General features: G+C 40.9%; 1 protein-coding gene across 6 annotated transcripts in view; it reads left to right on the top strand.

Moving 5' to 3' along the window:
• RMDN2 (regulator of microtubule dynamics 2) overlaps positions 1 to 25,735 on the top strand; it is a 63,307-nt gene extending 37,572 nt beyond the window's left edge. For 2 of the 6 annotated variants that reach the window (XM_044261727.1, XM_044261729.1), the window contains exons 8-12: positions 936 to 1,013; positions 5,887 to 5,985; positions 10,912 to 10,965; positions 11,458 to 11,538; positions 13,440 to 14,851. In XM_044261727.1, coding sequence (XP_044117662.1) covers positions 936 to 1,013; positions 5,887 to 5,985; positions 10,912 to 10,965; positions 11,458 to 11,538; positions 13,440 to 13,688 — 561 coding nt within the window. In that variant the 3' untranslated portion in view covers positions 13,689 to 14,851. The other 4 variants (XM_044261731.1, XM_044261732.1, XM_044261730.1 and 1 more) reach the window with 4 other exon arrangements.
• The last annotated feature ends 984 nt before the right edge of the window (positions 25,736 to 26,719 follow it).

The raw sequence follows: 26,719 nt of genomic DNA, 5'->3' as shown, positions 1-26,719 counted from the left end.
TCTTTACATCATACCACACAAAAAAGAATGAAACTACTTGGGAATTTGAAGATTATTATTATTCTGGAACTTGAAAGTAGTCACAGAGTAGACGAGTATTACTTGTTCAAAGACTGAGGATTAGTCTTTTGGTCATGAACTCACCAATATCATCAACATGATGGGGACTAATTAGTTAACATTTCTTGCATATTGATGTGGCAGGAGGAGTAGAATCCAATTGAAGGCTTAAACTTAACATGATGAGTGAATAAAACAGATAATGTACATGTACATCATTTATAATGTGCCTGTAGCTTTCATAGCTCAATATAAATGGTCAGGGTTTGTCTTCCAGCTCCCTATGACCATTACAATAACGTCAGGGGAGTAGATTCCTTCATCACCTAGTTCTGCTGTTCTTTCTCCCGTTATATCCCCATCATTTGATATTTGCAAGGATGCTTCCCAATAGTAAGTACTAGCTTGGCAAGACATGGGCAGACAAAAATGTCACTTGGACGTTTTCTATTTTTATAGTGACATTTGGCTTTAAATTATACATTGCTTAATTAAATCATAGTCACAGTCTTTTTTTTTTTACTTTATTTTTATTTTTATTTTTATTTTCAGCATAACAGTATTCCTTGTTTTTGCAGCACACCCAGTGCTCCATGCAATCTGTGCCCTCTTTAATACCCACCACCTGGTTCCCCCAACCTCCCACCCCCCACCCCTTCAGAATCCTCAGATTGTTTCATAGTCACAGTCTTGTTCTAGTTACGGGCAGTCATTCCCGAAAATTGAATTATTGGTAAGACTTACTTGTATTAATGCTAAGGATTGAGGAGGAGGACCAAACAACACTGTAAAGCCCATTTGAATTGACTAGGCATACTTTCATTCATCACTGCCTGAAATCTGAGAGATGGTATTTGTTTTGATTTTTCTTTCAGGAACATTTAGATAAAGCAATCCAATTTTTACCTGAAGAACCCTTTTTGTATTACCTCAAAGGAAGATACTGTTATACTGTGAGTTGAATGTTTCTATCTATAAGTCTTGTTTAAATATACTATGATTATGGGATATATTTCCAGTGACTTATTCTTTCTGTAAGTGTTTTACCTAGTGCCTACTATAGGGAAAATGATAAAATCAGTACCTATTTTATGAATTTATGATTGATTGTTTATATACTGTGTTACATACAGTATGTAATTTTTATATACACGTATATATCTGTGTTTTCCCCTGACCACCTCTCTGTTTCCCCTGGCGGCAATCACATGGCCCCTTTGTGCTCTCAGTTGTTGGTCAGCCTCCTATAGGCATGTGCTCTGTGTTGGTGTACTACTCTTTGTTTTGTGAGAGGACTGTTTCATTTATCAGTGTGTTGAACATAAATTATGTGCCCACTGCTCTTGTCTTCAAAGAACTGAATTTAGAAAAACACTTGAAACACAGAAATAAATCAAGACAGCTGGCGAGTCTAAGATCCAGTGTCTTAAATGACATTAGTTTATAGAAAATTAACAGAATGTGAAAGTCTATCTTAAGAGATGCATGAAAAATTATGCTGAAGAGAAATGCTATTTCTGAATGAGGAAATTAGCATAAGCAAAAGAGGAAGCTTTTTAATTGATTTGAGGATTAGGAATGGAGAAGGAAGCTCTTTTTATTGAACACCTGCTATGTATCAAATGTGCAGTTTGCACTTTGTATTTCCTATCCCCTTTAATCCTTGAAACATCCCTGTAAGCAGTTTTTATTATGCCAGTTTTAGATATTGAGAACCTGAGTCTTCATTAAGGTACAAGACTCCACAGACTTAAAAACCATTGACCCAACCTCACATGAGTCTGGGCTTGAATGTACTTTATTTGTTTAGCTTAAAAGAAAAAATCTGGGGGCACCTGGGTGGCTCAGTGGGTTAGGGCCTCTGCCTTCAGCTCAGGTCATGATCCCAGGGTCCCGGGATCAAGCCCTACATCGGGCTCTCTGTTCAGCGGGGAACCTGCTTCCCCTTCTCTCTGTCTCTGCCTGCCTCTCTGCCTACTTGTCATCTCTCTCTCTCTGTCAAATAAATAAATTTTAAAAATCTAAAAAAAAAAAAGGAAAAAATCTGGAAAGACCACATCTTCACAGAGGTTAAATAATATGCAACTAAACAATGAATGGATCAACCAAGAAATCAAAGAAGAAATTTTAAAAAATATATATGGAGACAAATGAAAATGAAAACACAATGATTCAAAATCTTTGAGATGCAGTAAAAGTGATTGTAAGAGGGATGTGTATAGCAACACAGGCCTACCTCAAGAATCAAGAAAAATTTCAAACAACCCAACCTCACACCTAAAAGAGTTGAAAAAGAAGAACAAGACCCAAATCCAGCAGAAGAAAGGAAATAATGATTAGAGAAGAAATAAATGAAACAAGAAAGAAAGAAAATAGAAGAGATCAATGAAACTAGGATTAACTCTGAACAGGTAAACAAAATTGATCAATCGCTGGCCAGACTCATACAAAAAAAAAAAAAAGAACTCAAACAAAATCAGAATGAAAAGAGAAGTAACTAATACCACAGAAATACAAAGGATTATAAGAGAATGTTATGAAAAATTATATGCCAACAAGCTGGACAACCTAGAAGAGATGATAAATTCATAGACACATATAATCTACCAAAACTGAAAGAGGAAGAAATAGAAAATTTGAACATACCAATTACCAGCAATGAAATTGAATCAGTAATCAAAAAACTCCCAACCAAAAAAGTCCAGATGTCTTCACAGGTGAGTCTATCATATATTTAGAGAAGAGCTAATACCTATTCTTCTCAAACTTTTCCAAAAAATAAAATAAGAAGTAACACTCCTGAATTCATTCTAATAGGTCAGCATTATCCTGGTTCCAAAACTAGATAAAGACAAAACAACAGAACTACGGGCTAATATCTCTGGTGAACATAGATGCAAAAATCCTCAACAAAATATTAGCAAGACAAATCCATCAATACATTAAAAAATTATTCACTCTGATCAATGGGATTTATTTCTGGAATGCAAGGGTGGTTTGGTATTTGCAAATCAATCAGTGTGATATATCACATTATTAAGAGAAAGGATAAAAACCTTATGATCATTTCAATAGATGCAGAAAAACCATTTTACAGAGTACAATATCCATCTATGATAAAACCCTCAACAAAGTTGGTTTAGAGGGAAAATACCTCAACATAATAATGGCCTTATATGAAAAATCCACAGTTAACGTTATACTCAATGGTGAAAAACTGAGAGCTTTTCCCCTAAGATCAGAAACAAGACAAGATGTCCATTCTCACTACTTTTATTCAGCATAGTACTGGAAGTCCTAGCCATAGAAATCAGATAAGAGGAAGAAATAAAGGGCTTCCAAATTGGTAAAGAAGAAGTAAAAGTTTCACTATTCACAGATGAGATGATACTATATAGAAAACCTTAAGGATGACACCAAAAAACTACTAGACCTGATAAATGAATTCAGTAAACTCACAGAATAGAAAATCCCCATGTAGAGAAATCCATTGCATTTCTAAAAAGCAAAAAGAGAAATTAAGAAAACAATCCCATTTACAATTACAAAAATAATAAAATACCTAGGAATAAACTTAATCAAAGAGGTAAAAGACCTGTATTCTGAAAACTATAAAAAAAATTGTTGAAAGAATTAAAGATGATCTAAAGAAATGGTAAGACATTCCATGCTTATGGATTGAAAGAACAAATATTGTCAAACTGGCTCTACTACCCAAAGTAATCTATGGACTTATTGTAATCCCTAGCCAAGTACCAACAGCATTTTTCACAGAACTAGAACAAACAATCCTAAACTTTGTATGGAACCACCCAAATAGCCAAAGCAATCTTGAAAAAGAAAAACAAAACTGGTGTTATCACAATTCCAGGTTTCAAGTTATATTACAAGTAATCAAAACAGTATGTTACTTACACAAAAATAGACTTGTAGGTCAATAGAGCAGAATAGAAAGCCTAGAAGTAAACCCACAATTACATGGTCGCTTAATCTTCAGCAAAGGAGACAAGAATATACAATGGGAAAAAGATAGTCTCTTCAACAAATGGCGTTGGGAAAACTGGACAGCTACGTGCAAAAGAATGAAACTGGACCACTTTCTCACATCATATGCCAAAAAACTCAAAATGGACTAAAGACCTAAATGTGAGGCCTGAAACCATAAAAACCATAGAAGGAAGCATAGATAGTAATTTCTCTGACACTGACCATAACAGCATCTTTCTAGATGTGTCTCCTGAGGCAAAGAAAACAGAAGCAAAAATAAACTATTGGGTCTACATCAAAATAAAACGTTTCTTCACAGCAAAGGAAACAATCAACAAAGCTAGAGACAACCTAATGAATTGAAAAGATATTTGCAATTCATGTATCCAATAAAAGATTAGTGTCGAAAATACATAAAAGAACTGATACAACTCAACACTCAAATAATCCAATTTAAAAATGGGCAGAAGAATGAACAGATATGTCTCCAAAGAAGAAATACAGATGGCCAACAGACACATTTGGAAAGATGCTCAACATCACTCATTGTCAGGGAAATGTAAATCAACAATGAAATATAACCTCACATCTAGCAGAATGCCTAAAATCAAAAACACAAGAAATAACAAGTGTTGGTGAGGATGTAGAAAGATAGGTACCCTTGTGCACTGTTGGTGGGAATGGAAACTGGTGAACTACCCTATGATCCAGTAATCACACTGCTTGGTACCCAAAGAATACAAAACCTTTAATTCAAAGTGTTACATGGACCCCGATGTTCATTGTAACCTATTTTCAAATAGCCAAATTATGGAAGCAACCTAAGTGTCCCTCAATAGATGAATAGATAAAGAAGTGGTATAGTATTCCATATAATAGAATATTATTCAGCCATAGAAAAGAATGAAGTCATGCCATTTGCAGCAACATGGTTGGACCTAGACTATAATGCTAAGCAAAATAAGTCAGTCAGAGAAAGACAAACACCATATGCTTTCACTCATGTGTGGCATATAAGAAACAAAACAAATAAATAAGGGAACTAAAGAGAGACAAACAAAAAACAGATTCTAAACTACAGAGAATAAATAGCTGATTATCAGGGGTGAGGTGAGTGCGAAAGACAAAGGGGACGAAGAGCACGCTTCTCTTGTAGAACAGCGAGTGACATACGGAATTGTTGAATCAGTGTATTGTACACCTGAGAAGAACAGAACACTGTATGTTAACTACATTGGAATTAAAATGGGGGGGGAAAGGAAGCAAAGAATAAATGATAATGTGAATTTTGATTTTGGTGGTTATTGGTTAAAAAAATTTTCTCCTGAATTGTGAATATGTATCCTGGGCCCTCACTCTGTACTCCCTCTGGGTTAAAGATCCTTCTTCTATTTATATTTCTGAGATGCTGTGTTCTGAGTTAGGTTGGCCGCAGGGAGTAGGCAGGAAGGAACCCAAGGTGGAGACTGGTAGGTCCTACACCCTGAAAAGAAATTCTGTGTGGTCATCTCAGAATCTTGAATCATATAAACAAGCAGGATCAGCAGTATTCCCCATCCCTTTCTCTGTCTGAACACAAATCTTACCATGAGTATTTCAGATTGATTTGGTAACCAGTGCTTTTAGAGCTCACGGTTTGTTAGAACTATAGAAAAGGGAAGGTAAAATATTAATACCGTAAAGATGATCTCTGTCATATATGTTACTTATGGGGATGTTTATATTTATATATTCTATGCATATACATCCATATACACCTGGACATGCACATCTGAGGAGAGACAATTCATTCAAAAGGTGATCAGCTTTCTAAGAATGATGTCGCCTCCCTGTTTGCAGGTCTCAAAACTGAGCTGGATTGAGAAAAAGATGGCTGCTACTCTGTTTGGAAAAATACCATCCTCAACTGTAGAAGAAGCTTTGCAAAACTTCCTTAAGGTATATTTTGTCTGTTATTTTAGTATCAAACTGGCTCCAACCTGCACCAATCCCTCCTACGCTTCTCCATGTATAGATCTCTAACAGAAGCCGTGGGCTGAATCCTAGTTTTGAGGTGTCCAGACTGCTTCCCAGAGCAGCTAGTTATGCCTTAGGTCCTAGGGGCACAGCCCTTGCTACCGAATCCAAGAGTTGCTCTCTGGGTACATACTCACACAAGTATGTACAAAAGCATTCATGCCCTGATTATTAGACTTGTTCCTAAATACTCCCAATTAGCCTAATACAGAAGCAATTTAATCTTGAAGAACTAAAAGATATCAAAGAGGAAAGTTATTATTTTCCATAAGTTGCAGACCGTTCTATGGAACACAGGGCATCAGATCAAACCAGTATTTTCATTCCTGTCTTAAAATGTATAATTGCAGTGCTGATAAAACTCTAAACAGTAATAACTTGTGTGTGTATATAATCAAGTTCCTGGTGAGCTAATCCCTTTATCTTTCTCTGGGAGCAATTATAGAATCTTACAGACACTCAGATGCCTTTTCTTTCCTTATTTACCTTTTCAGATTTGTAACAATGTAGACAAAAATCAGGCTCTAAACTGTATTGTCCAACATATTATACATGCTTATACTTTTTTGTTGTATCTTAGGGTTTGATTTTGTAGAACGAAGAGGGGATTTAGAAAACATATGTTCTAAGATCGCAACAGATTTCATTGCACTTTCCATTTCTAATTGAATGGTTAGCAGCTACCTACAACACCCTGTGGAAAAAATAAGTGTTCTGAGATCATGAGCCCATTAGAAAAGAGTGGAGGGTATAAAAGCGCAGGGGCCAAATGTGTCTTATTTTTTTTATTTAAAAATCTTTTTTATCTTATAAAAAAAGGATCTTTTTTACTTTATAAAAAAGGAAAGCAAGGAACTTAATTTTTTCTACTGTCACACAGTGGCAGGCCAAAATATGCATGTAGTCTAACTCTGTGTCATCCCCATTTCTTCACCTTTTTTATCTACCACTGAGACTTAGTTCTTTCATTTTATATTTTATAAGAATATAGATCATGGTATATTTAAGATAGGTCATAGAAGGTGCTAAGCTAATTAGGAAGAATGTCATTTGGACTTGAAACTCATTTCTTCATAGTATCAAAGTTATAAATGGGGGCTCAGGTTTTCAGGACATTGCACAGAAGTTCTTCAGGAGCTAATGTACTCAAAATACTACCCAGATAAAATAAATGATCAGAGGCCCAATAATGTAGAGGTAAGGATTGCAACCTTACCTCTGGTTAACCAGACCACCTGGTTAAATCTCAGTTCTGCCACTTACCAACTGATTAACGCTGGACTGGTTTCTTAACTTCTCTCTCCATTTAATCAATGACATGGAGATAATAGTACCTGACTCATAGCGTTGTTGTGAAGATTCAATAAGTTAATACAAGGAAATTGCTTAGAGAGTGCCTTGTACCTAGTAAGCCCAATAAAGGTCACAGAATTTTAACTCCATTAAATTGTACACACCTTGGCCAGCCATCTCGGGGACCTCACCATTCAGTCGTGACTTAAATTCTGTCTGAAGATGCATTTTGTGGTATTTGTTGAGGGAGTGAGAAGACATAAGGAAAGCTTCTCCCTGTGTCGACTGCCACAGCGAAGGGTTCTGAGGAGCCCAAGGTGCTAAGTTCGAAGGCTGTGGGGGGAAGTAAGAACACTGTGGGGTGGAGGGGAAAGAACTTTGATCCCATACCCAAGGGGAGTCCACAACCCTTGGTCCCAGCAGCAGGTTGGGGTTTTGGACCCCAGACTATAGAACTCCTGTCCCCAACTCTGTCCCCCCAAAGAGGGTTCACAGGGGTCAGGAATGTGCCCCCAGGCCATCCAGCTCAGTCCTGTAGAGATCTGGAGCACTGGCATTAGAACCAGACAGTTTGAGACCTAAGTCTTTTCCTGCCCATATGACCTAGCCATGTTTCTTTATTTCTCTTAATCTTAAATTCTTCATCTGTAAAGCAGGTATAATAATACCCACTTTATATGGTTTTTGTGACAATACATAAAATAGTTCATGTAAGTTTCCTAGCTCAGGATCTAGCACGTTAAGTTCTCTAACTGAAAGTAAATGTTAGCTGCTATTATTTTGCTCTTATAACTGGTGAAGTCTGATCCTCCTCAGTGTCACAGCATCTCGGGAGGTGGTTGTAGACCAGATCCATTATGAATAAAGCTTCTGTGAACATTCATATGCAAGCTTTTAGGTAGAAATGTTTAAAGTTTCTTTGCTACGTTACCTTAGCAAAAGGAATGGACTTGGGTCATAAGGGAAGTATTTTAAAAGCTTGATCAGTGTTTTTAAAGCTCTCACAGCTCTTCCTGTACAGCCCATGGCATGGTTGAGAACCCAGTGCCTTGAGTACATGTAATAGGATAGCAGGTGTAGCAATGTGGGGGAATCGGTGGCCCTGGTCTCCCCTGCTGTTTGCAACATATGATCTCTGGATCCCCCCTTAGTGGTTTTACCACCTGCAGGGCCTTCATCTGTGTCCTGATGTGATGGAGGGCAGCTGCCTGAGGTTATGAGATGTTCTTAAAACACCACTAGTTTATTCAGTAGTGTTTATTAAGCACATAGCTGGTAACAGATACAGAAATGATCAACACAGCTCCTGCCTCCAGGGAACTTGTACAACCAAGACCAAGTTAACTACAATATTCTGTATTATTATTGAGTATTAGTATTATTGCATTATAGTATTATAGAGTATATTGTTATTATATTTATATTACTGTATTATTGTAGAGTATTATTATAGAGTGTTCTAAAAGCCTAGCTAGAAACTGCTGCCTAACTAGAACATTCTACTGAGCAACACTACCTTCCTTGTTATTAGGTATGCCCTTTGGTAAAAAGTCAAAATCTGCTCCGTTTTAGGAAGTTTGTGTTGTTTGTAACCTATGTTCCTTGGGCTGCTTCTTTTTTTTAACCATGAGCACAAAAAGAGATGTTCTAATTTATAGTTAGTGTGGTTAATTAAACATAAGTGCTAAGGTGTATGTGTGGAATTAAAATGCCAACATTAGAAAAAGAAGAAACTGCATATGCGCATATGTTGGAGCAAGTTCTCCAGGCAGGATTTGGACAGAGCCGGGCAACTGTTGGACATAGAAGAAGGTACAGTTGAGCAAAGTTTAAGTGAGGTCTTATTAGAGTGATCTAAGAAATGTACTTAGTAGACTCAAAGAGTAAAAGTTGAGATGAAAATAACTGGACAAGAGAGAAGCAACAGAACCAGATGTGGATGGTCCTGTGGGCTTTTCAAGGCTCTGACTAGGACTGCACTTGACAATGTCCTTCCATCTGGCGGCAGCCTTGCGGTCTCACTCGCAGGTTCTTGGCCAGGTCCACACACTGTTCATCCATTTGGTCCTAAAGACTTACACCCAGTCTGGCTCCCCAGCCCGAAAGACTTTCTCTTCCTCCTCCTCCTCCTCCTAGGACCCTTGCCCTTTGGATTTTATAGAAAGTAAATGTCCTTTACCAAGGATGTACCTCCTCAGCACAGGAGTGCCTCGGTCTCAGATTCCTCTCCATTAGCATCCATCTTTAAAGTGTATGTGTCCTTTTACTCAGCAATTCAACCTCTAGGAATCTCTCTTACAGACATAATTCCACATGTGCACAAGCGTACAGGAGCAGATGTGTTCATCGGTCATTGTTAGCAAGAGTAAAAAAATGTCTAATAGAGGATTCTTAATTTAATACAGCATATGTGTATTATGAAATACAGCTCTTAAGAAATAAATGAGGTAAATCTGTGTATGTTAACACAAAAATGTACCTGTGATATGTTGTGGAAGAAAAGTTTTGGACCAATACATAGAAATGGCCCTATATTAATTTTTTTTCAAAAGCGGATTTTTTTTTTAATTTGTGTGTACTTGTGAAAGGTCTGGTGGGATGCATGTCCAACTGTTGATAGTGGTTACCCCTGGGGAATGAGACTGGAATCGAAAATAAAATTAGAACAAAGGAATTTTCACATTTTAATTTTTTAAATGTCCATATTATTTGTATCTTGTAAAACAAGCATATCTTTGTACATTTTTTTAAAGTAACCTTCTTCTGTTGGGTTGTGTATCTCTCTGGGTTGGGTTCCGAGGTCAGACTGGGGGCTTATATTTGCATGAGCCCTTGCAACTGCATAAGGCGACCCTGACCGAAGATTGACTTAGGCTCTAAGAAGTGCTTTCTAGTGGCCATGCCAGATGCCTGAAGAAATTATTCACAGACCTGTAGAAAGGGAACGGGTGCATAAGAGTTTAGTAGATGAAGAGTAAAGTGTCTCCATCATACCCACTTATTAAAATCTGCACGTAGGTCTGCCACTTGGACTAGTTGTTTCACGGGTCAGTCTTTGCTTTAAAAATACTTGATGCAAGGGTCTCCGGATAGGATTCAACTCATGGGATGTGTTGAAGTCCTAAGAAATCAAATACTAATGCAGTGGAGGCTTGTCATAGGATACCAGTCATCCTCTGCTTAGTTCCTAAATAGATTGTGAATTGTATAGGACTTGTCCTGGGAAAGTGTATCACCAATTGTTTTTGTTTTTGAAAGGAGAAAAAGAGAAAGGATAGGTTATACAAAGGAATCCCGAAACCTCAAAGTATCACATTGTTTCGTAAGCTTTATGAATGTAATAATAACTTCATTTTAATGGATAATCTCAAAAGCTCTATTTCCACTCAAAAGGTACTTGAACTGATAAAATGATTCTGATGTAACACAATCAACCTAAATTTTTAGGACAGTTTGGTTAGTATTTGATTTATTGAAATATATCCTCTTTACTGGTGGTGGTGGTGGTTTTAATATTATCCCATTATTCTCTTTTCTGTTTTCTCTTAAAATCAGGTTGAAGAACTACACCCTGGTTTTTCTAAGTCCAATTACTTGTTCTTGGCCAAGGTAAGGAAGAACACTATTTTGAGGTGTTTGTTTGTTTGTTGTTTTTTAAATTTTATTTATTGGGGTGCCTGGGTGGTTCAGATGGTTGAGCACCTGCGTTTGGGTCAGTTTGTGATCTCCAGGTCCTAGGATTGAGCCCCACTTCAGGCTCCCAGTTCTGTGGGGAGCCTGCTTCTTGCCCTCCCTCTGCCTTTTCCCCTGCTTGTGCTCTCTCTCTCTCTCTCTCAAATGAATAAATAAAATATTTTTTTTTAATTTTATTTATTTAATAAGGGAGAGAGAGAATCTCAAGCAGATCGTGCACTGAGAGCAGAGCCCTCCTTGGGGCTCAATCCCATGACCCTGAGATCATGATTTGAGCCATAATCTAAAGTCAGATGCTTAACACACTGAGCCCCCCAAGCACCCAGGAAGACCACTCTTCTAAGATCACTTTGAGTCCATTGCATAAAACTGTGCTTGCCTTTCATATGGACCGTTTTTCATTTCTAGTGTTACATCGATCTTGAACAAACAGACAACGCTGTGAAGTTTTGTAATTTGGCAGTGTTGCTTCCTTGTGTTACCAAAGAGGTAAGTCCCAACAGTGACAATGAGGGCTGTTATTTTATTAGCCCTTTTCTGGCCTCAGATATGGCTTAGAAATATGTGGATTTTTCCTCCATACTAACATGTAGTATGAAGTTTTAAAGTCTGCTGTAGTAGACTCCCAGTATCTTTAAGGGACACACAAATCATGGGCTAGTAGTTAAAATATCCTAATGCCTGTTAAGTGTTAGACAGTAGAGAATAGGCTAAGCCCACTGGGGGAAGGAAGGAAAACAGCCTCATTCTGGGGAGCTGACGATGAAGCAGTGATAGGCAGCAGACATGTAGGCAGCCTGCCCACCTTGGAGCAAGAGGACTGTCCACGTGCCTGCCATCCTCAGTCCTCAGCTCACAGCAGGGGATGGCTATCCTCTAGCAGGAAGAAGATTAAAAGTAATGTATTAACATTTTCTCAGTCTTTGGACACCTACCATTAATGAAGAAGAAACTTATCATACTGCTTCTTGCCCTTTTGTTTACTGATTTAGCATTCTGCATGTGGTCTGGTTTAAGAATTTCAGAGTTAACCGTCCCGTATGTGTTCCTGTAAGCCATATATTGGTACTGTGGGAACGAAAGAAAATAAATGTTTTCCTTCTTCCTTCCATACCAGCAAACATCATCCTCTGAATCACAGCTAAAAGAAATGCCTCAAGGGGCGCCCAGGGGGCTCAGTCGGTTAAGCATCCAACTCTTGATCTCAGCTCAGGTCTTGATCTCAGGGTCATGAGTTCAAGCCCCATGTTGGGCTCTGCACTGGGTATGGAGCCTACATTTTTAAAAAGGGGTCGCCTGGGGAAATAAATGCCTCGGAAATAAGCAGCCTTTTCCTTCTCTGTTGGAGCCACACTGGCTTTGATGTTTGTTGTAATCTCAAACATAGACTTGCAAGGCATGCCCACAGCCCTCTATAGCCTAGAATATAGGTTAGATAGCCAAATAAAGGTAGCTCAGGGTGAAAAGCCCGAAGAGCTAAGAGAAGTACAAATAATTGGTTATGGAAATAGTGAAGATGGAAATTATTTTCACCTAGAAGAGATCAGGGAGCATCAGAGGTGGGTTTTGATGACGTGGAGATGTGAGAGAAGGACGTCGCAGGTCATGACCAAAGTCTCTGTGTGGAAAAGCGAAGATTTGTGTGCTTGGAGGGAAGGAGGTGTTCAGGACAGTCATGGGAAACACGGATGATGGGAAAGTAGAACAAGAACTTTCTAGAGCTTCAGGGTTCAGGGATGCCCGTGTCTGTAGATGGGGCTGGCCAGCCCTCTCTGGGCCTTCCCAGCAATCACCTGCTCCAGGTCTCGGGTGGCTCCTAGGTTCGGGATTTCCTACAGGGTTGGCTCTCCTTCTCTCGCTAACCCCTCATGGGTTCTTTTGGTCAACACTGAGCACACAGCACAGGCTCAGTAGCAACACTTCCCCACAGAAGACATTTTATGGAATTTTGGGGGCAGAAAACAGATTTTGTCCCTCTGGTTGCCTGCCCCATATTGGTGATGGGGACCCTACCAATTTGCCCATTTCTCCTGAATGATGTCACTTGGGTTATATGCAGTCATCTTAAATTGGGTGTCTATGCGATCTTATTAGCGTCTGAGATTCGGGACGGTGTGACGATGAAGTGCGATGCCTGGTGTGGCCTGCAACTGCTTGTGCGCGCAGTTCGGCTCTCGCGCGAGGGCCAAGTACCAGTGACCCCCGGGGTTTGGTCCTTGGTCCCTCTCCTCTCACCTTTCCTCCTCCCTCCCCACAAACCTGTTGTCCATGACTTCCAAATGCTCTCTCCCTGCCAGCAGTCCTCAAATTTGCATCTCAAGACCTCCCTTCTGAGCTCTCGATCTCCTTTTCTGCTTCCCGTGGGCCATCCCTACCTGCGTGTCTCGTAGACGTCTCCAGCTCAGCTCGTCCTCAGACCCTTGGATCTGCTCTGCTCCGTCTTCCCAGCTACTGAATGGCACGTTCATTCATCAGTCGGGAATGCCGGGAGTCATCCCGGACACCTCAGCGCCCAGCCCAGACACCCACCCGGTCCCCAGGTTCGCAGACTCCCTCTTCTAAAACATGCCGTGAGCCACGCAGCAGCCCCTCGCTCTGCTGCCCCCACGCCAAGCAGGAAAGCACCCCAGTTCACTTGAACTGTGACGGGGGAGCATCCCACCGGCCGCACAGCTTTCTTCCTCCCTCCAGGTCGTTCTTGACTCTCCTTAGCAGCCAAGGTAGCAGATTAAGCCAACGTCAATCTGTCCCTTCCCTGCTTGGAAGTCCTAAACGGGTAACACAGCCTTCAGGGCTGGGGCGTATGTTCCCTGCTCTCCTCACTGTGCACCACGCTCTCCCCTGCCTCACACCCCAGGCCCTGCTGCTGCCTCTTCCCGAAACACTCCCACTCAAGCCCTCACTCCCTTCACCACCTTTATTCCTCCTCACCTTCCAGCCTCACCACAAACGTCCTTCCTTTAGGAAAGACTTCTTGACGCTCCCAGGCAAGAAAGCCCCTCGTGCTTTTCCTTCATATCATTTACAGAGCTACGGTAATGGGTGTGATTGTTCCGAGAGAGTCTCAGCCAGGTGTGTTTCGTTCGCCCCCGTATTCCTGGTGCCAGGGGCCAGGCCTGGCATGTGACAAGCACTCCGGAGTCCGGGCAGGAAGAATCAGAAGACTAGTCGCGCACAAACAAAATACTAATGCCAGCAAGTGGGACTGACTATGAATGTACCTGAGAGAGCTGGGCACTGTGGAAATACTTGGGAATAAGCAAAACAGTAGTAAATATTTCCCATGTTACTTTTTTATTTTTCCCAGTGATGTTTCTGTTTGCATTTTCTAGGAGGTTTGGTCTTTTTGGGTTTTTTTCAAGGAGTTAAATGTACTGTCAGGAATGTCTCCGTTTCTTTTTCAATTAGCGAGTAGGCTGAGGAGAGTTGTCTGTAGTACCCCTGATCTCTGCAAAGTTTTCCTGACTGAAGTGCACCCCAGTAGTGATTCTGCTGACCAGTCTGTTCATTTGCAAAACGTCCAGCAGAGCCACGAACTACAGTGAAGGCCACCGGCCCCTGGCGCAGATCTCCCTCGCGTGACCTTGCGTGACCCGGGCACTGCTTTCTCGGGGCGCTTGTCACCTCTTCCTGGCGATGAGCTGCCTTCCGTCCCCCCCGGGGGCTGCCTCTCCTCACACTGCACTCGGTATCCAGACTGTCAGCCCTCGGGCTCTAGGGCCCAGATTCATGCACGTGAGCGACCTTGTATTCCCAGAACTTGGAACTACAGTATTTCATTATTCATGTGGACTTTTCTTGACCCCAGGAAGGTAATCGCAGGTCCTGAGAAACATTCCGTTTTTAAAACAAAAGGGATTCCTGTGTCTGAGGCGGCGTGACAGTGCTGGATGAATGAAGTCATGACGGCACCAGCAGCCTGGGAGTTCTCTGCCTGGAAGAAGGGTCAAGTTTCCGTCCTGGGCTGTGCTGCCAGCGCTCAGGGCACGAAGCAGCATGTGGTGTTGTGTGTCACGACGAGGGAAGCGCTGATCTGGGAAGGAAACAGACTGTTCTTCAACAGCTGTGCTATTTTGAAGTGGAAGTAATTGCTCTTCTAAGACAAACTCTTAAAGGACAGTAAATAAAATACACGAGGAACAACTCCAGGAAGAAGAGGACTCTGGGAGTGCTCCAAGTAAACACTAGTGTGTCCCGGCTACCAAGTTCTTGGAAGTTACCTGTTGTTTAAAATCCTGGGCTGTGTCTTCATGCTGTTACACAGATTAGCAAAAAAATCCTAATCCTGCTTTAATTTTCTGTCAATTAAGACCTCATGTTTGATATTTTTAATTATTATTATTTGTTCTTGTGTTAGTCACCAGACAGTACATCATTAGTTTTTGATGCAGGGTTCGGAGAGTCTTTGTTTATGTATAACACCCAGTGCTCCATGCAACCCGTGCCCTCCCTAATACCCATCACTGGGCCAATTTTAATTAGGAGATAGGTTTCTCAGATAAGTTTATAAAATCGAATCAGTCTACAGATGTTCACCCTGCCTTCCTGTTAAGGGAACACAACAGCTCCGAGGAATGAGTGGGTCACTTACTGAAACCCAGCAATGCTGTCCAGGGTCTCATTTGTTACGAATTCTGATTTGCCCTATTTCTTTCTGATTTGGACTTATTTCTTATAGATTAACTCATCTGTGCCATCCAGGCCTAGAGAATTGATTCTTCCTGGTTCATTTTAAAAGAACGTAATAAGGCCACTCGCGGATGGACAGACTGTTCCAATTCTCTAAAGAGACATTTTCATGAGCTTCAGGTGGGAGGGTGCTACCCTGTTTACACCCCCCATTTCTACCCTCTCAGCTCTTGTATTGATCGGCATTCTGAAATACTGTATTCGTTAAGGCTTCTTGATATATAATGGCGTTGGTTGCATGTTTAAAGTTGATCTTAAAAACACCTTCAAGGAGTTTCTTAAACCTCCCTCTAATAATTTTCTTAAAATAACTGATGACAGACCGTCGGTTTGGAATCAGTCATTCTTAAGCTGTAGCCAGTCTAGTCAAGTTGATGTTTGACGATCATTGCCAAATGCCAGGAGCATAACAATGTAAGTATAAGAATAAGTATAAGAATAAGAATAAGTTATAGAGAGACTTCCTTGTCCAAAGTTTTTGGTAGAGAGTATTGATATATTTTCCCATAAGTGCTTCTTCTTGTGGCACTTGTAATCTCTTCCTGGTGTGTGAGTTCTTTGTGACACGTCTTCTGTCCCTTTCAGGGAGCTCTAAGCTCATCACACTGCACTTGACATTGGCAATGTGAGCCCTTGGGCTCTAGGGCCCAGATTCTTGTATGTCACCAACTTTATATGCCTGGAATTTAAAACTACAGTGTTTTGAGGAGAGGAAGTGTGCTGTCTCAGCAGAAAGGTCTCCTAGTTTGAATCTGGGGAGGCAAAGAATAACCTGAACTCAAAACCATAACCCGAGTCCTCAGAAGATGCCATGTGCACAGATATGGCCCATATATATCCAGTGCCTGAAATGTAATGAAGACCTCAGAATTCATCAGATCGCCATGCAGTTGACCTGCTACGGAGAGAAGAACTTCAGTATGGGAGAGTATCACACCCTGTGAGTGTAGCCAGCGCGGCGAAGACTTGAACTGGAGGTTATCACTGAAGGATCAGCACAGAATCCACATGTGGACAGAGGAACTGATGAGCGGATGTAGGCAGACCCTTAGCAGCCTCACCTCTTAGGAGCAGGGAGTTCACAGGGGAGCAGAGCTCTTTGAATATAATGCGAATGGGAAAGTAGCCACAGCTCTCCTGACTGGTCTGTGGTGCTGGAGAGAATCCCTACAAATGTAACGAATGTGGCAAACTCTTCAGCCGCAGAGCTAACTTTTGTTTCTGTGAGAGAATTCACACCAGAGAACCCTTTGTAATCAGTGTGGAAATGCCACCAGTAACAATGTATCCTTCAAAGAGCATGAGTGGGTTTGCACCGCAGAGAAACTCTATGAATGCCATCTCCGTGGTAAAGCCCTTAGCCCATGCTCTGACCTCAGCCGTCATGAGAACACACGCTGGAAAGAAACCCCCATACCTGTAACGGATGTTGACGCTTCAGCCTCAGCGTTAATCTTTCCACAAGAGTCCCCACGGGGGCGACACCCTACAGTCTTCAGCCAAAGCTCAAGCCTTGGAAGACACAGAACACTGAAGACACAGAACACAGAAAACAAGAAGGAAAACAGCAAGTCTTTACCAGGAGGAGGAAGCCATTTGAGAAATACCAGATAACTCATGTTCGAGAAGCAATTCAGTGAAATAAACAGGAGAAACCTTTTCCTCACAGAGTAACATTCAAGGACACGTGAGGATTCTGACTGTATTGAACACCCTCAGTATCACAAATGAAGGGAAGTCTTCAGCGATCACTTGTACCTTAGTCAGCCTTCAAGTTCTTACACTGGGGAGTCCCTCAGGCTTCAAGTCCAAGTAGAAATGCCTTTATCTGCAGCTTCTATAAGAAAACTCAGACTGGAGAACAAAACTATCAAGAATGCTTTAGAACACAACTCAACATATAATTTAGACTTTTGGCAAATGTTATGGCACTGAAAATAATGCAGTATAAAAATGTAGAACCAAAACGCGTTCTTGGACATGTAGAAGGCAGTATCCGGTAACATGCAATAAGATATAAAATAATCCCTCCTCAGCAGATTAATAAAAGTTGATGATAAAAAATCTGATACATTGGTATTTGTCTTCAAAAAATCATGAAACGTGCTGAGTAATCAGGCCTTTTTCCCTTTGTTACCTCACTGTGGAAAGCTGACCAGTTTCTATTCTTTATGCAGCTCTAAACATATTAACAAAGACTGTTCAATCAGAAAACAAATTTTAATGTAACTGAAAAATGGGGAACACAAAATAATGTTTTCTAAGGATTATATTAGTGTCGAAATCTGTATGTACATGACAAAGGTAAATGGAAACATGGACCATAAACACACACGATGTGGTTCACATATCTCGGTTGGTACTGACGTGGGTGGCCCTACTTGATAAGACACTAAAAACAAACGCTTGGAATTGAGAAATATGCTGAAAAGCATTGAATCAAATGTACAATGTGGCTGAAATGTTGAGTACTAGAGGGAGGAAAGAGATGAGAACACTGTGTACCTTTTTCTTAAAGGAGGGGGAACCCATTACAGGGTCTTAAGCAACAAGTAACCCAGTGAGATCCTAGGGAGCCCACACCATGCCATGTGGAGACTGACTTGGCTCAGAGGGGAGCAGAACTAGAAGAAGGGGTACCATTTAGGGAATTCCTACAATAAAGCAGGCATGAGCCAGTGACCCGAACTAAGGCAATGGCAGTGAGGAGTGAGAAGAGAGCACAGATTTAACAGATTTGTGGGCGGCAGTCTCTACAAGACTAAGACTCTGAATTTCCAGGAGATAAAGGACTCAGGAATGAGATCTCAGTTTCTGCCTTTAGAAACCGACCAGCATAGATGGAGGTACCTTTAAGGATCTAGGGAACGTTGGAGAACCAGATTTGGTAGAGAAGGTGAGTTCGGTTATGGACCTTTTGAGTTTGTGTCTGTGAGGTTCTCCAATCCATCAGATGATTGATATTTGTCATATAACGGATCTCTGAAGCCCCAGGATGGCAGAGATCACCCAGTTAAGTGAGAGTATTTGAAAGCCAACAGGTCAAGGATCAACTCTGAGAAACACCAACATAAGAGAAGGGGAGGTAGAAAAGGAAGCTGCAAGTGAGATGGAAAGAAGTGGCCACAGGGGCCTCAGAAGCCAAAGGATGGTGGAAGTGGTCACCTCTGTCGGACACTCTGGAGAAGTCAGGACTGGAATGAGCTGAATTTAATGATGTGTGTTACTGGCGATCTTCACCCAGATTATTTCCATGGAACAGTAGAAGCAGAGACCATGCTGAGCGCCAGAGGTGAGGAAATGCAGTCAGTACATGTAGGCACTCTTCCAATAATGTGATGGGGAAGAGAGGGGGATGGTCAGGCGGTGGTTAAGGTGGTGCTGGAGTTGAGAAATCATGTATTTTTGGATGGGAACTAGGGGAGCATATTTAAATGATGAGAAAGGGCCAGCGAAGAAGGCAGGGGTCGAGAAAGACTGGGGAGAAAGGAGATAATTGATAGAATAAGGTCCTGAGGAAGTCAGAGAGAGCACATCATGTTCCTCTTTTTTTATTTTTTTATTTTTTGGCCATGGGCTCAGTAGAAAACTCGATGGGTTTGTAGACTTGTCCGTTGGTGGAGAGCCAGGGCAGGCACCACAGAGGGAGAACGGGTTTTGTGCGCTCGCTCATAGAGTAGCTGGACGTAGAACCTAATGTGGGTAGAAAATAAGTCAAAGCACCAGGAAGCTGACAGAGAACAATAAGGAAATAATAACCATAGCAGTTGAAAAAATTGGTGTTATTGAGAATAATTGGATAAAGGGCCCAATAAGATAGGCAGTTGTATTCAGAGAGCAGGCTGCGTGTGTCCGGGGTAGAGCGGTTCTAGGTCATGACGCAGCCCAGGGTGTGCTCACGGGGGTGGTGCGGGAGGACATTGGTGATGAGGGGACCAGGTCCTGGGGCTCTGGGATCCACGGGCCGTGGGGACAAGGATGTTTCCAACAGTGGTGGCAGACAGTGTGGAGAGTGACCCAGATCCCGAAGTCATATAAAAATAAACGTAAAGGGAGAGTGACCAGGAGTTTAACAAGTATAAGAGATAAGATATAAGAGGGGAACCCTCTTCCCTCATTGGCTCTCACCCCTCCACCAGTAATACCCCTCACCCTCTCCCCTTCCCCCCAGAATATATTCTCTCAGCAAATGCATTACAGATGATGCCAAAGTGACTTCAAAACAAGTCCCCTAACAGGCGTGCTAGGGAGCTCTGTAGAAGCGTCCGAGAAAAGGGGGGAAAGTGGGAGGTTGAGTCAAGGAGGAGAATTCACAGGAGAGCGGCATCAGGGGAGCACCAACAAGGATCGAGGGTGTAAAGGGCCTATATTTTGGCTGATAACAAAGGGAAGCATGATTGGAGGTGGTGGTTTTAGCTGGCTTTTTGGGACCAAAAAGCCCTACCAGTGTCCTCTGTACATAAAAACATAAATAAAGAGAATATTTGAAGGAAGCCCTGGGCAAGAGTGAAACGGGAGGGATGGTGTGTGTGTGTGTGTGAGCGGGTGGGTGCGCACATTCGCCGCCAGTTGAATTGGGGTGGAGGTTGGAGGAGCTCTTCTTTGTGGGGCATGAGTGGAAATATTGCTACTCTGTGACCTTCATTTTAAATCTTTCATTGTGGTTTGTGCATTTTCATTTCTTTAGGCATCTAATTGAAATAATTCTCTCATTCATGTCATTATTCTGTAAGAAATGTATTCCAAGGAATTGATCAATGGGAAGTGTTACTAGCATCAGACCCCTAATAGCAGGCATCCATTCAGGACGCCTAGGGGCCAAGCACTCAGCTAGCCAGAGGGTTACAAAGATCAACAGGGATTATAGCTTATTTTTTATAAGTTCTTTTAAATAATACATTCATACACTAATCTGTTAATCATATTTTCTCACAAGCTTCAACAAATATTGATTTGGTAGAAGTAGACATCCTATTGATCAGACACTACATTATGATTAAAACTATTGAAGAACTTCGGGGTTTGTTTTTTTTTTTTAATTCTAACAGCTACTTCCAAATATTACTTTGTTTATTTTTCCTCATCTGTTCATTTTAATTGTTACATCCCTTAAATTTTTTCCATTAGGTGCTCAATAAATGTTTGGGGTTTGGGGGGTTTTTTCAAGATTTCATTCATTTGAGAGAGAGAGAACAGGAGCAGAGGGAGGGGCAGTGGAGAAACAGACTCCTTGCTGAGCGTGGAGTCCGACTGGGGGCTTGATCCAAGGACCCTAGATCATGACCCAAGCTTAACCAACTGAGCCACCCAGGCGTCCCTCAATAAATGTTTGTTAAATGCAAAAATGTAGAGGAGTACCCTGCCATCTGAATTTATCACCTCTCTTTCTAACCTCCATACCCGTTTTAAAGAAATAGCAACACATGTGCAGTACTAGAAAACATATTACATGGTTTTTCATCTTACATATAAACTACTTGTTAAAGTCAATAATGAGAGGCGTATTTGCTAGCCTGGATCTTGCAGTGGAACCTCAGATTTCTTCAAATCCTACTGCTAGGGCTGGGACTTCTTCCACATGGTACAGCTGAAAAAGAAAACAGTGTTAACCATTAACACGCTAGTGAGATCAAGTGTGTCCGCTTACACAGAAGGCTCTCTTTTTCCCTGCATTCCCACTACTCCAGACCTGGTGGGGGGACCCTGGAACTAGCTCTCCACATGACACATCTTCTCAGAGATCTGAATACTACCTGGATCTAAGAAATCTGTAATTTCCTTATAATGGTCCTTCAGAAAGTACCGCCTCACTCCACCAAAGTTTGCTTCGAAACATCCAGGGTAGCAGCATCACTGTGTGAAATTTCATTGTGTACTTGTATTTTCTTTATAGGATACAGATGCACAGAGAGAAGTGAAAAAAATAACAAGTTCCTTGAAGAGGTAAATAAAAGAACTTACTCTTCAACAAATCAGATGTTGTCTACTAAAATTTAAACTCATCCAAGTTGCGTTTTTTTTATTATCCTTTTTTTTCTTTTTTGATGTAAGGGTATTGTGCTCAGATCTGAAGGTAAAACCACATTTCTGCAGAATGCATTCCAATAGTCGCACTACAAAACTAATCATGTTATTTGGAGAAATCAAGTTCCCATAAATGTTAGTACAAAATTATCTTTAAACATGTATGATTCGTATTTTTCCTATCAATAAACTATAGTCTTCAGGATATTACTTTAAATAAAATACTTACATCAATTCAACAAAGTGAACTCTAGTAAGTGTTTTATTGCTGCTTCAATGGAGACTTTACAAAACAAAATTTCATTAATGTGGATGATAAATGGGAAAAATGGGCAAAGGTCATGAACACATTGATAGAAGAGGAAAAACAGGATAGTAAATACGTGGTAACTAGTAATCAGAAATGTGAATAAAATTACAGTAAGATACTGTTTTCTCATCAAATTAGCAAGGATTTTTTTCTTTTAAGAGATGCTCAGTGTTGGTCATGATGCCAGGAGTTGGAATATTCTCAACCACAGCTGGAGGAAGGGTATTTTGACACCAGCATTTGGTAAAATGTATCCTGAGCCTTAAAAATGTAGTAACTCCTGAGTTTTGTAATGTCATTTCAGGGGACTAGTGCTAAAGAGAGAAAGTACAATTATTTATGCACAAATGTTTATAAAAGCATTCTTTACTACAGCAGAACACTACGTCCAACAATAAAAAAGCAGTTAACCATATTAGAATCTAACCATGTGAGAATATAACTACAACAGGTTATTACTTTGACATTGAAAAAATTACAAGAACTGTGAAATGCACAAAGCATCTTAAGGACAACTTACAAGGCAGTGTACATATTTGTATATGTATATGTAGTGTATACCTGTCATCTCATAAAAACATATCCATGGCATCTCGGCTGTATGAAAATGTGTGTAGAAGAGCATCAGTTGGAAAGACACGAATCTGGTAGCAGTTCCTATTTCTGTGGAGTTGTGGTTTTTTTCCTGTATTTCCCAATTTTTAATAAACTACAAGGATTTTTTTTTTCATTGAACTTAGCAATCTATAAAGATTCCTCACTACACCTGAACCAGCCTCATCCTGGAAATCAGGTCAGAAGTTGAATTTCCTGCTTGCTACGCATACATTTGTACACTCAAAACTTCGAGCCCTGACCTACCGATGCCATTTAATCAAACTGAGCCAGATCTTCCCTCTTTTACAGTGACCCATCGAGATACCCAGATCGGTTCGACTGATTCTTGCCCAAACTCTGACACCCAGTCTCACGTTGACACTGCTGGCTGGAAGGGACAGGAGGCTCAGTAGGTCCCTGCACAGAGCCCTGGTGTCCACAGGCTACGATGCCTCTGGCTTTCTCTAAACAGCTCCAGGAACGGTGATTGTCACTAGCAGCAAATGACAGAATCAACCACGTTGTGGGAGCAGCTCATCCCAGCAGAGAGCAGTGCAGAGACTTCTGCTAGGAATTATGAGGGACAGCTAAGCGATCTCCGTGTGTTTTAACAAAATTCCTGTTGGGTCCCTGGAGTCAATATGCCTTCAGGGGACAGACTGATGTCCCTTGGTTAAGTGATCCTGTTTCTGGATAAGGACCCCAATGGGAATGTAACACTCCTAAAAGTTACTTGAACCTTTAAAGCATTCAGAATTGTTGACACACTTACCAATTTCTTCAGTAGGATGTTAGCAGAGGAAACCTCCCCCTCGTCATGTTATACTGGATCCCCTTCATGCTGTCTGGGTCACGACGGAACAGTCTCCACGTTCAGTCTGCCCCCGTGAAAAGCGGAGTCTTTTTCTCAGCGGGCAGCACTGTTTTACTTCTGCAGTGAACTTCGCACGAAGGGAGTCATGAGAACTGGCTGTAGCTTTCTTTCTATGGTTACTTCACTCCACTCGTGCCGCTGACCTGGGAGAAGACAGAATCGCTCCAGAGCCCTTCCGGAATGATTTCTCCCCGGGGGGTCCCTAAGGCCAAGCTAGTGACCCGTCGGCCACCACAAGCAAAATACGCAGACTCTTAAACTCCATGCAATTCGCAAGGTTATCTTTCTTACTGAATAATGAATGATCTTTGCTGGAACGTGAAAAACTCCATTGTGCCTAATAGTTGTCAAAAAGCTTCTCATTTGATGTTATTTGTATGATTTTGAATTATAAAAAGCAGTGTTAACAGCTGCATGTGACCATGGAGACAGTCTTCTAGACCAACCTCATTTTCCTTTCTCATCTAGATCAGAGTCTAAGCTCTGATGCATAAATCACATGGAAGGGGTCGGGGAGCTGGGGACTGGCCGAGACAGGACTGGGTTCCAGCTCTCGGAATCTTGTGCTTTCTGCGGTCTTCTCTGAGCCCAGGACTTTTTACATTTAACTGATTGGAGCCCAGCCTGTCGGTGGTAGATTAGGGGCTCTGGGAATGGTAACACTGCAGGGTATTAACCCATGGTTCTGCGTATTTCAAGTGCTTTACCTACCACAGTGGCCTGATGAAAACGAACATTTGGTATTACCCTATTTACAGATGGGGCAGCTAAAGCAGGAGGCATTAAATACCATATGGAGCACGGGATGAGATTTGAACTTGGGCAGTCTGCTCCAGTCCGCGCTATAGTCTGAACCGCTGTGCAATCCTGCCAGCAAATGGGGGTCAAGGGGATGTGGGGGTAAATTATAGAAGGTAGAAGGAGAAAAGGGGGGAAAGGACAGGAAAGGAAGAAAGGGTTTAGTAAGAAAGGAATGGTAGAGAGAGATGGTAAGGAAAGAAGGAAGAGAGCAAAGGTGAAAAAATCTTTCTTGTAGTTTTTGGATATTGATACCCATTTTCTGTTTCATATGTTTCCAGCAACCTGTTGTGTATCTTCCCTTTTATTAAGTCTGTTTTCACATTCGCCCCCTTCTCCTTTCCCACGATAAGGAAGGAGGGGGAAAGGAGGTGGTGAAACCTGCTTTCAGTGACTCGTTCGCCTCGATCTGTGTCGTGGGAGAGCCTCAGTGGAGACTTTACGACCTATTGTTGGGCAGTTAACAACAATATTTCATTTCCCAATTAAAGACAAGTCACATTTTAGAACCAAATATTATTCATATCTTGCTGTTTCATGACTTCTGTAGCTCCCAAACTAGGATTTTGCTCTGGGTGCCCAAAGTCGCATCCTAAGCTTTTTAAAAATAACTTTATTGGGGTGTAATTGGCATTCCACAATGCACATATTTCAGGTGGATAACTTGATGTGTTTTGATCTATCCATCTATATATATATATATCCCTGAAACCATCACCACAAGATAATAGACATTTCCATCACCCCAAAAGTTTCATCACACCCGCTTGCAACCCCCCAACTCTCCCTGCACCTCCATCCCCAAACGACCACCGACCTGCCTTCTGTCACCACAGATTGTATTTTCTAGACTTTTGTATAATTAAGATTGTACATTAATTATGTTTTTTCTTTTCTTGTCTGATTTCTTTCAACAAAATTATTTTGAGATTCGTTCATCTCATCATGTGCACTAAAAGTTTGTTCCTTTTTATTACCGGGAGATTTTTATTGCATGGATGTACCACAGTTGTTTCTCTTTATTCATCTGTTGAACATTTGGGGAGTTTCCAGTATTTGATTATTACAAACGAATCTATGAATAGTCATATAAATTTTTTAAGTGGACATATGCTTTCATTTCTCTTTGATAAATACATAGGAGTAGAATGGCCAAATCATGTGGTTGATCTCTGTTTAGCATTTAAAAAAATGGTCAGACTGTTTTCCAAAGTGGTTATCCCTCCCCCCAGCAAGGAATCAGAGTTCCACTTCCACCACCTTATTAACAACTAGGTATCGTCATTCTCCATAATTTTAACTACTGTTCTGTGTGCAGCGATTAGGGTTTAATTGGGTCTAATTGGGGTTTTAGTTTGCATTTCCCTAATGGCAAATTACACTGAGCATTTTTTCATGTGCTTATTTGCCATTCATGTATCTTTGGTGAAATATCTATTCAAATTTTTTGTCCATTATTTTAATTGAGATACTTGTTTTCTTTTTTATTGAATTTTGAGAATTCTTTATATAATAAGTATGATAGAAGTCCTTTATTAGATAGGTAATTTGTCAGTGTTTTCTGTATGTCTGTGGCTTGTCTTTTAATTTCCTTAACACCGTCTTTGACAAGACAAAAGTTTTTCATTTTGATGAATCAATTTATACTTTAATGTATGTTGTTTTCGGTGGTATATGTAAATATCTTTGCTTAATATGAGGTCATAAAAATTTTCTCCTATATTTTCTTCTAAAAAGTTTATATTTGAGGTTTTACATTTAAATCTGTGATCCATTCTGGGTTAACTTTTGTATACGGTGTGAGGTACGGATTGAAATTCATTCATTGTGTATGTGGATACAGAATTGTTCTAGCACCATCTGTTGAAAAGACTATTGTTCTCCCACCAAGTTGCCTTTGCACCTTTGTCAAAAATCCAATTTCCACACACGTACGTACTTTCTATTTTGTTCCATTGATCTATTCCATTGAGTATTAATGCCAACACCACACTGTTGACTACTGTAGTTTTATATTCTCTTGAAATCAGATATTATTATTCCTCCAGCTTTGTTTCTTCTCAAACTTGTTTTGGCTATTCTAGCTTCTTTGCATTTCCATCGAAATTTTAGAATCAGTTGTTTAATTTCTTTAAAAAAAAAAACAGTAGGATTTTGATGGGCATTTTGTTGATCAATTTGTCTCCTCAACTCAGGGAGATCGTGGGACTCCTTTCAGGCTCTTCCTCTGTTCATGGTCTCCTGGAGACTCTCTCAAAGCAATAACCCTGGGCAGATGCAGGGCTTATCCTGTCTGTTACAATCTCTCAGGGGTTACTGTCCTTTCTTTCCTACTCCAGGAAAACCATTGATTCATACATTTTGTCCATATTTTGGAT

This window comes from Neovison vison, chromosome 8 (genome assembly GCF_020171115.1).
Source record: "Neovison vison isolate M4711 chromosome 8, ASM_NN_V1, whole genome shotgun sequence".
NCBI lineage: Eukaryota > Metazoa > Chordata > Mammalia > Carnivora > Mustelidae > Neogale > Neogale vison.
Note: the sequence above shows the minus strand (reverse complement) of the source record. Positions and strands in the feature narration are given on the sequence as shown.